Here is an 11,012-nt window from a genome sequence, read left to right on the forward strand (position 1 = left end):
CTGCAGAGAAGCAAGTTGCCTGCAAAGTTCTCCCTGGTCAAGGCACTGAGCTCAGTGTGCTGGCTCTGCTCCTGGCAACCACATGGAGGTGGCCAGGAGAAATGGAGCAGCTCACAGGTGCACAGCTCTGGGACTCAATGGATGTATCAGGCTTCCAACATGCCAAAGCAGACAGAAAAAGTACCCCAGGGCGCATTCTGTCCCCAGCTCTGCTAGCAAGCTTCCCAGCTGGCCCAAGACACTATGTTCCACAGACTCAAAACGGCTCTGTCTGTAAAGCGAGAATCATTTCAACCCCACCTTTCAGCTGTGCTTGCAGTCTGAGGCGCGCTTTGTTATTTCAGCACAAATAGCATTTTTATTATTGTTGCTCCTGGAGTATTTCTATTTTGGTAAACCCCAAAAATTCAGCCACGCCTCAGCCCTGGAGGTCTTAGGCGGGGCCACCGTTACATAGCTAATGCTCGAGAAACTGGCTTAGCGTGGGTTCCCGAGGCTTGTGTAAAGAAGCACATTCAGAGAATTTCCCCATTCTGCTGCAACTCCCATTTCCTGTTTCACAGGAAACTCCAGCAGACAGCAAATAAACTTCAAAGACTATCACACCCAAACGGAGAAACGATAAGGAACTTGGTTCTGATCCATGCTGCAGTCAAATGTGATAAAATTCCAGCTTCTCATAAGCCAGAAAACTGGATGTTTGCCAAGAAGCTAAAAATAAGTCAGAGCGCGCTATATTTAAAGGTATGTACTAATAAATGTTCCTGTCCTTGATGAACTAAACTGCAGTTTCCAGAAAAGCACTCGCTATTTTCCAGGAGCGGTTTGGAGGAAGCTCTGGCAACAGCAGAACAAAGGTGAAGTCCACAGCTTTCAACACATTTTAGAACAACTACCTCGTGGCTGCAGCTGTGCCAGTGCTGTCCCTCCAATATCAACGGGAAACTGGGGACTTGTTTGACAGGAGCAGAAAGGATTTCTGTTTCATCAGGCAGGACGGGCCAGAGCCTGTGCTCGTGCGTCCCCACGTGGCTGTCAGCACTTTCACTTCTGTGACTTACTGAATTTTGCCTGTTTTCATTCATTCATCAGAAACAAAATTAGCCCTTTCACATAGAGCGGGGATTAGAAGTTCCAGCCACTTGGTGGCATGAGCGTTTACGGTTGCACGCTGCCGCCCACCAGCACTGAGGGAGGGAGCTGGGCAGAGGGGTCCTCTGAGCATCCAGCCACTCATGTCTTTGCACTCAAAAGCAGCATCTTAGGCACCCAAAGTATTTTAAAGTAGGAGCATGAAGTGGTAGAGTAAGAATCAAACTAGAATTAAAGACTGAACTAACCCGTCAAATATTTGGCTGGAACAGTGACAATTACTTCATGTGGGTATAATAATGACTCCAGCATGCTTATGAGCCAAGTGTTTATACAGGCAGGACTGTCCAAGACCCTTGGGTGAAAGCAACTGTGCCAGAGCTCATTATTAGCACTGTTTCACTCGACAAGTAATCTGTTAAACTACGTTACAGCAGCACTGCCTGTAAACAGAGCACAGCCATGAATTATAGAAAGGACACCTGATCCGGTTAAACAAAGCCTTACTTTAATTTCATTTATAAATATATATTTACAAAGAGAAGGTATCAATCCAAAGAGTTAAACAAATGTACAGCTCCCAAGTATTGCTACATTACAGGGAGAAAAATATCATTAATACAGTCCCACAATTTACAATATCCATTATTCAAAAAGAAACCACTTTCTTAATTTAAAACACCTCATCAGAAGTTTATAATCTCCCCCGATGTAAAAGCATAATCTGCCTTAAACAGAACTACACGACAAGAAGGAACCGACCCCTTTCATAACAGTTTTTCACACAAAACGCATCACTTTCTTGCAGCTACATGAACATTGTAACCTCAAATTTCATGATCGTACGAAAGACACTTTCCCAGCCCAAAGACTGCTTGGAGAGCACAGCTTGAGGAAAGCATATTGCATGGATTCAAGAAATGTAAACTTCTTGCAAAGTCAACATGCTAATGCCAGGTTTTTAGATAACTTCCTAAGTGGGTTATCTAAAACATTCCCCTGCTCACTTAACAGTGACAAGTAAAGGCCTTGCGTTCTGATTCAACTCTGGTTTAAATGGTTAACCCCAAATCAACTGCACTTTAAGAGCCAGTGAGCCCAACTAAATTCTCTGCATGTGTAATGCAGTGTATTGAGACCCTGTCAGCCACGTTCCCTGCTATCCTGTGCTGAGGACCTGGCAGAGGACACGACAGATAACACTACACCACACCTTCATGGCAAACTTGGAAATAAGTACTTGGGCACCAACTGCATTATTATTATACAGCCTCAATACGATGCCAGATGGCATCATCTTCACAGCGTTAGTCAGACAGCAACCGCTCACAGAATCACTCTGCCTCTGAACTTGTATGTGCAATTTTCCTCATAACCTGGTTTCACTCTCACTGTAGTCTCCATTCACAGGCCTAAGAGAAAAGAGGTGTTTTACATAACGTCCAAGGGTTTAATCACGGTCTTGGTGAGATGTTACTAAGACCTCCAAAAATACTTTGGATAAAAGACCAGAGCTGCACAGAAAACACTTTTGCAGTTTTTCCACTAGACCTCAGCAATCCTCCTACTACAGCCAACAGCAGCATTTCCTTGAAATTCAGAGGCCCCACCTCAACAAGCTCAGTGTCACCCAAATCACAGAATGAGAGAAAGATAGAGATCCAAGGAAGAGGGGTCAGAACATTGTAATAGAAGTAGCAATTGCCTCCAAGAACAAACTACAGGTAACTGCACAGCTGAAACTATTTGAGGTACCAACTGCTGGAGGTTCTCAGGTAACAGAAGGCTCAGCTCGTGCACGGCTTTTCTGAAGGACACTCAGCATTTCTGTCTTAATTCATCCACTACTTATAAACCCTGCGTGGGAGCCAACTAGGATGACTATTAATTTAAAGTTTAGGCAAATTAATTCAAATCCAACTAAAGAAAGAACTTGGAAACACAAACGGCTAGAGAAAAATTGAATGCAAGCTGCTATGAGTGTTAACCCGAAGTCTTGCAGAATTTATTTACTTCTTTTAATTCACACACTGTTTATGCAGCTCCCAAATCTCGTGGTCAAAGTAGCGTTCTCCGAGTTCACTACTGTAAATTCAGTCTGGCTTAAGTCTTCTGCCATCCTCAAGATGCTGTTTGGTCATCTTTAGCCACAGTCTGCAGAAGAAAAGAAGAGCACATCACAGAAAAACTATTTGAATCACTGTCAGGATTCTGGGGGGACACAATCGCTTCTACCAGGCACTGACGCTGGTCTAGGCCCTAGGTTAACCACTACAGTGGTAGAGCCTTCAGAAGCTAATCCAGCTTCAGAAGAGCACAAACCATCTGCCCCAGTCACCTGCATAAGACACAGAGCCACAGTTAGGAATCCTGGGGAAAGCAAAAGTTAAGTGACAGCCTACAAGTGGATAGTTTTAACTACTGCTGCAGGGAACTATGGAATTAAGAAAACCCAGCACTCTGGCAGGAAAGGACGTGATGAGAAGAGCTGACTGGAAGTGAGAAAGAGAACATAGAAGGCAGTGGCAATCCTTTCAGCTAAGAGCTATGCATGCTGCAGCACATGGACCAGTGCAGGGTACCTTCAGATGTATGTTTTTGTGGTTAGCCCATTCTGAAGGGAAAACTGCAACAAAAGGAGTAATTCAACAGTCCTTTAGCCAAGAGACAAAGTGTTTGTCAAAAGCTATTTTACTCTTCACCCTTTTCACTCTGTGCCCCTTATCTCCAATAGAGCAGCCATATTTCAATAACTTCTATGGAACTTGTCCATGATAGCAGTAAATAACATGAGCTCGTGATGTGCTGCAAATGGAATTTGATGCCAATAATCAGCATGTTTTTCTATGACTGTAACTAAGGATTTAAATTCACAAGAAAGCAAGGTATGAAGGGTCCCACTGTAGAACTCCAAACAATAAGTTTTTCCATCTTTCTTTTCATGGTCCAGGCAGGAAAGAAGCTTATGGACAGAAGCAGATTTGACTGCACAGATTTGACAGGCTTCCAAACCCCGGGAAATCTTACCTGCCGCAAGAACTGCTTTCCAAGATAGCTGGTCGCCATGCTTGTCAAGTTCTTTCTGCTGCCAACTTTACACCTGATATAACCATAAAGGTTGGCTCCCTGAAGTACCACCCCCATCACAACCACTGCCTAAGACAGAGGAGAAAACAAGAGTCAGATATTTATACCGACTTACCTGTAACATGCAAAGATCTATTACTGAGTTGGAGAAATCAACTCACCAGCCATTTCACTTTGAAAGAAAAGAGAGCACTGAATGCAAATATCACCCAGATCATAGGACAAGTGATGAGACCTAACCAGAAAATTCGAGACTCTGCTTCTGATGAGGCTTTGTTCCCTTGTGCTGATACCTAGAAACAGAATGGAAGTGGAGCTGAGCAGGCTTCTTCATTGTACAGATCACACTGTTATTAAAAACCGTTCTGAATCTACAGGCCTCCAGGTTTTTGCCTCCACATGACAGCACTCAGTGCTTTCAGGATCAATTTCTACATTACAGTAAGATCTTTCTGCAATGTTTCCATTTAAGTTTTTTTTTTTTTGGTCAATTTTCTATAAGAAGCAGCACTGGCAGCAGCACCAAGTCCTCTCAAAATGCTTAATGGAGCGCTAAATGGCCCCAATAAGTTTTGAGAACATCACATTTACTGCATAGTTTAGTTACACAGCATAGCAACAGCCAAATAGGTAATGTTTTCACCTCCAAATCACTGTACAGACAACCATAATTTCACCAATGCCAGCCTTTGAAGAATTAAATACTAATACTCTTAGCAATCGACAAAGGGTAATTTTTTTTCACATGCAGACATAGAACACAGGTCTGATTCACACCACGCTACTGTTTTTATAAATCTTTTTTTTAAACTAAACCTGTCATTAGACTGTAGGTAGGTATACCACATACAGCATTTACTCCTAAGAGCAGAAGCTCTCAAGCAAACACTCATTTCCTACCAAAAGTTAAAAGGTTAACAACTCATTGCTAAATTTACTGGATCACCAGCACTTCAGCTACTTTTTTTCCCCTCCTCAATTTGTAGCATTTCTTCTAAACTAGCATAGTCTTGAGAAAGGATGCAGCAGTAGTGAGGGCACAAACCCAGCTGAGGAAAGTTTTAGGTTCAAGTCCCTGTGCCACAGCAGACTTCCTGTATGACCATGGGAAATGATCTTTACCTCACTAAAGACTGGCGTGCCAAAAGGGAGGGCTCCATACATACAGAGAAAAGAGATAGGGATAAAAAGGTAAATATGTGACAGATTGCGAGATGCCTGACAGATGGGATACTAAAGACATAGTAGTGGCCATAATGAATGCAAAGGCACAGTAGTGGCCATGATGAACGTTATATGTTTCTTCCTAGTTCTAACAATTTTGTACAGGACATAAAAGGTACATCAGCTGTTCAAGTTCACACCAGAGAACTTGTATAGTAAAGGTTGTATATCATGTCAGCAACCTACATAACCTAGAAGTTCCACGTAATTCATATAAAGCTAGATCAATACTTCACCATAATTTAAAAAAAAAAAATCTAAAAACATAACAAGTTGAAATAATCCTTATTCAGTATCTACATGAAACAAGCAGGCGGTTACAGGTCTGTGTTTGGAAATTCATTTTATAACGTAGATTATACCTGCATTGCACAATCCACCATCACAAACATAACTACTACGCTTTATCAAACTGAAGTGATTAAGAGTCCTTTACCTTCCTGGCTTCAAACACCCAATGACTTCTACCATCATCATCCACCTGGTTCCACCAGCGAAGGCCGACCATCAGTCGCCCTGTGACATTCTGAAATAGAGGAAAAGCAATGAGACTTTAATTTTCTGCTAACAGAAAACATTAGTCAAATAAAACCTTAGGACTATTCCATCTCAGTATCGGACCCCAGAAACAGTATTAACTTCCTCCTTCAACTCTCACCTCTCCGATAAGCTTCAGATTCTCTAGGCAGTGAATGCCACCTCTAACACCAGCAGCAGCTGTCACAGCCGATTTCATACCACACCTCTCTTAGCAGCGCAGATGGCTGTAGTAGTTAACAACAGTGGCTATACTTTAGAATAAAAGGCATCACGCTCTGTAAATATTTCATATTTTGTTGCTCTCAATCTTGGCAAAGTTCAGCTGTTTGGGTTGCTAATTTCAGTGCTGCTCATCTGCTTTACATTTGGGAAAAAAAGATTGTCCAAACAAAGAGACCGGCAGCGGGAAGAGCAGCAAAGTGGAAAAAAGACAGGGACAAGTAACCCTGGAAAGGCTTTGGGAAAGGAAGGTTGATAGAACCCAGGCAGCTGGCTAAAGAGATCATGCAATCACATGCATCACAGCACAACACACACAGGGATTAAGCTACAGAAAAAGAGATACAGCTAATTTCTTATTTTCTGAGTTAAACTTACTGCTTTTGTAAGTCGTTGAATAGGATGTGAAGATGAAGCAGCTAATAAGGCTCTGAAGTCACCCTTCCCTTTTGGTAACCATAAGCTGTCCCACGAACCAACACAGCTGAACCATAAACTGCAGCTCTGGAACGTCCCAAAGCCATACTACTGCAGGCTATCTCTTCCAAGGCTTGGCGGTGTAGTGCCACATCCCTCCCAAATGCACAACTCCAAAGGTGCAGCCTAGACAGACAGCTGAGCCAGTCTGTTAGCTCACCTCTGCACAAGGGGGCTTTGCTCTCCGCTCCTTTGCTTCTGGACACATTTTCCTACTCACTAGCATCCAGGAAATTTTTTGATTTCCCCGTGAACCAAGACTATTCTTGTTTTACTTGTTGGGTTCATTCCAGCAGGCTTAGTGAACTGAACAGACTCATCAAGCAGCAAGACAAGAACTACAGTCAACACAAGGGGAATGACAAGGATAGGACTGCTGCCTCCATGGGTAAGGAGCTGTCATGTTACCTCACCCCTCTCATCAAACTGTACCCTAAAAATGAAGGGATGAGCTGCTTTAAAAAGAAAGCAATACGAAAGCACTGCAAGGTGATAGTCATGCAGTTCTGATTTGAAGTGCTGAGTATACAACCGTTGATAATTAAGATGAACAATTCTGCAGACAACAGCATAAGCAGCAAGCTAAGCTTTCTAGGGAATGAAGGCAGGAGCAAACTAGGGCTCTCATGTCTACATTGGTGTATTTTCCAGTACATTCAATGCAAGAACAAATTACTGTAATAATACAAAGACAGGAATATTCTTGGTAGTCTCAAAAATTTTTCTCATAATAAATGCTATGCCATCTTAAAAAAGAAAAAAGGAAGCCTGATATAGATGTTCTCCGTTTGATTTTCAAAAAGAAAGAGGTTTAAGAGTTATTGTTTTGTAATGCTTTACAACACTTCATAACACTTCAGGTATTTTGAGGATTATTTCCTTGGAAAGGTGAAAAGAAGTTACTTTTTTGTCAAACACAGACCAGGACAGTTTACTGTTCAATCATTTCAGATATCAAGATGAAGATAACAAAAAGCATGACAGGAACTTACCTTTACAGCCCAAAAGTCACACGACAAGAGGAGGATAATTGTTACCATACAGGCAATGAAGCTGCTAGTTAAGAGCTCGCAGAGCAGATAGACAACTATCGCACTGACTCGGAAGAACAAGTGGAAAAATGATGCCACTGGATGCCTGGAAACGACACATGAGAAGTGCAGTACAGTCACAATTCTTTCAAGCAATTTCACAAAGAAATGACATTCTGCCACAGTGATCTTCTCCCACCAACTCAAAGGATAAGAATCAACATTGCCACAAGACATCAGTGTGCCACAACTGCTGCAAACATGGGAGATAAGCTGACTAGAAGCTCACCGTAAGGAAAACACTTTCTTCATACAGCCATAGGCCAGATGCAAGGAGAATTTGGGGTGAAAAGGGAGAGGGACCTTTACCGATATTCAAGGTAAGGCAATTTTTAAGGGGTAAAGGTAAAAAACATTCAGATGGAAGAAACAACAGACTGAACTAAATGAAAGCAGTTCCCATGTCTCAATATAGAAGACTTACCCATCTGTCTGACTTCTCCAGTTTCCAGTTCAGAAAAGTGCCATATAGGATCTAAAGTCACTACCAAAAGGGCTCTACAACACCTAGGTACGGATGTAGCTCTGTGCCACAAGTTTGGGCAGAATCAAAGGAAGCTACTGGTCTAATTACATCAGACCAGGCAAGACGGTAGGGAAGCAGCTCTGAACATACTCCAGAACCAAGACTAGGGAAGCAATAACTAGCCTAGAACCACCACCCAACACTGGAAAAACTCCTATTACGTAGAGCTCAGAGCCATTATACCAGTTTAAATCCCTTGTACACAGGAACTTTGAGGACCCCCAGAAGTATGAAGGCATCAATACATTTATTTTAATAGATTTTTCAGGAATTGGCACTTTCCATTATCCAGAAATTACTCTCCATTACTTCTAACGGAAGAAAAAAGACAGTAAAATATGTATATAACAGCAAATATAAGACAGCAGTCCTTCCTTCATCACACTTCTGTCTGAAACTCATCTAGAATCTCCCTCTTCTAGTCACAGACCTTATTTTTGACTTTTTTGATCTCCTGGATACTTCATCATCTGCATCAAAGAGAGACACATCTTCAGTGTCATCATTGCTGTCCTAAGGAGAATAGATACAAAGAGTTATAGGAGAAGAGAGAATCACCATTTTTAACTTCAAAAAGGGACAATTTTGATTCTGAGAAGAATTATGATGACATCTTAAGGTAAAAATAAATTTGAGAACAGGAAGATTTAACCACAAACAGAAGAAAAACATGCAGTAGCTGGATTCTATTATTTGTTTTGTGCTTTGTTAAACCTACTTAAAATCACCCTATGAGTCCAACGATCCTTTCAGCAGTCAAGTAGCTAACCTTACAGCTAGTCTAGGGTCCTTAATTCAACCTGCTCCATTTCTTTTGCAGAACTCATTGCTTTATACAGAAGCTGTTACTATGCCTGGCAATAGACTGCAGCTCTTTGCATTTTAATAAGGTTCTTCATAATACATTAGTGATGGAATTCGATTTTTTTTGTTTTTTAACAGAAAGTGAGCACGACTTCGCTACAGGCCTTATGGCAAATACGACTAAAAAAACAGTCTAGGGCAGTCACCACAAAACTCTTTTTCCTGAGCCTAGTCCCGTCTCAGCCGCTCGCTGCCTGCCTAAGAGCGGCCCGAGAAAGGCTCAAACTGCCCCACGCTCCAAGACCCCCTCGCCTGGGGCAGGTCACTGCTGCCTTTCGGTTACCAAGGCTTCCGGCGCGCAAACAGTGAAGCCACTCGAGCCGCCGGGCTACGGCGACACGCGCCACGGGTGGGACCCTCCCGCCTGCCGGTGCGCGCGCCCGGCCAAACCGCAGCGCGGCGGCCGCGGGAGGGCAGGCGAGCGGCGGGCCGAGGCAAAGCACGGGGGCCGGGGCCGGGGCCGGGGCCGGGGCCGGGGCCGGGGCCGGGGCCGCCGCAGCCCCTCTCCCGGGCCGGGCCGGGCCGGGCCGGGCCGGGCCGCCGCCGGGCCTGCCACCGCCCCGCCGCCGCCGCCGCCCTCACCTGCCGGAGCATCGTTGGAGCCGCCGCACTTCCGCCTGCCCCTGCTACGTCACCGCGCAGGGCCAATCCCGGCGCGCGCCGCGCCCGCCCGCCCGCGGGAGGTGGCAGCGCCGCGCGTGCGCGCGGCCGGGGGGGCGGCGCGCGAGACGTGGCCGCCGCGCTGTCCCGCTCCCGCCCCGCGCGCGTGACGTCACGGGGGCGGTGCGCGCGGGGCCGCTGGCCGCCGTTAGAACCGTTACTGGGGGCCGCTGAGGGGCTGCGGTCCGGCGTCGCCCGGCCGGTTCCCTCCTACCGCGGCGCGGGGGCGGCTCGGCGCGGCGCGGCTCGCAGCAGGGCCCGGGCCGAGCTGGAGGCTGACGGGGCGGCAGGTGCCGAGGGCTGGGTGCTGCGGCCTCCCGCCCGGCGGCCCGTCGCGCACCGCGGGGGCTGCGGGGTGGCCGGGGAGCGGCAGTGTCGGGTCCCGCAGGGGAAGCGGCTGCCGGAGAGATCGTGGCAACGGCTGCGGGGGTCTTTGTGTGCGCTAAGAGTAGTTGTCCGGTAAGGAAGGAGAATAAACTGCCCGTTGAAGCTGCGGAACTGACGTTACTCTCTTCATTCGTGACGTAGTGGTAAACGTCGGAATCTCCGACAAGGAAGGAAAGGCATCCCGAAAGGAATCTCCTTTTAAGTCTGTGCTTTCTAAAATAGCTCATCTAGCGTCTTTTGGGTTCGTAGCAGCTGTTCATTGGAAATCCCTCTAGCGCGACCTCCTGCCCAGAGTGGGACTCTTGCCAGCACTCAAGTGTCAGCCGCAGATTTGTCTAGCTGAGCCTCGAAAACCTGCACGGCTGGAGGAAGCTCTGTGGGCTCTTGGGGGACTGTTCCACTGCTCCCTGAAAGGATGTTTGGCTTGTTTCCGCTATGTAATTGATAACATTTTAGACACAGTCTTTAAATGAACCATCCCATCGCCGAAATAAACGGGAAAGATTTTTTCCTTTAGTATGGTGTGTGAACAGGGGATGAGCCTGAATGCTATACATTGCATAATGTTCTCAAAAACATGCATTAATAGCTCTATAAAAGGAATATGTAATAACTGGGGTAAGCATCCAACTGCTAGTGAGAATGCACGGAAGAAGAGCCCAAGAGAAGCTGAGAATTACCATTTCTTTGACTTGGAGTTACAGTCAGTGTTTCTTGGATTGGACCGGAAGTATGATAATAAAGAGCACCAGAAGCAGTGGCCTGCAGTGTTCCACAAAGCTGAATACTTAAGAGAACATTCACGGGATTGAATGGGATGTTGAGGGCTGGTCCATCTCAGTATG

General features: G+C 45.4%; 1 protein-coding gene across 1 annotated transcript; it reads right to left on the reverse strand.

Annotated features, from left to right (window-relative positions):
- Nucleotides 1–1,578: 1,578 nt before the first annotated feature.
- On the reverse strand, nt 1,579–9,829 carry TVP23C (trans-golgi network vesicle protein 23 homolog C). Its single transcript, XM_068913270.1, has 7 exons — nt 9,703–9,829; nt 8,687–8,769; nt 7,632–7,776; nt 5,840–5,929; nt 4,341–4,472; nt 4,120–4,248; nt 1,579–3,246 (listed from the first exon to the last, which is right to left on the reverse strand). Exons 1-7 carry the CDS (start codon nt 9,712–9,714, stop codon nt 3,214–3,216), a joined length of 624 nt encoding a protein of 207 aa, XP_068769371.1. The 5' UTR covers nt 9,715–9,829; the 3' UTR covers nt 1,579–3,213.
- Nucleotides 9,830–11,012: the final 1,183 nt, after the last annotated feature.

Source organism: Struthio camelus, chromosome 19, assembly GCF_040807025.1.
Source record: "Struthio camelus isolate bStrCam1 chromosome 19, bStrCam1.hap1, whole genome shotgun sequence".
NCBI classification, from domain to species: Eukaryota; Metazoa; Chordata; class Aves; order Struthioniformes; family Struthionidae; genus Struthio; species Struthio camelus.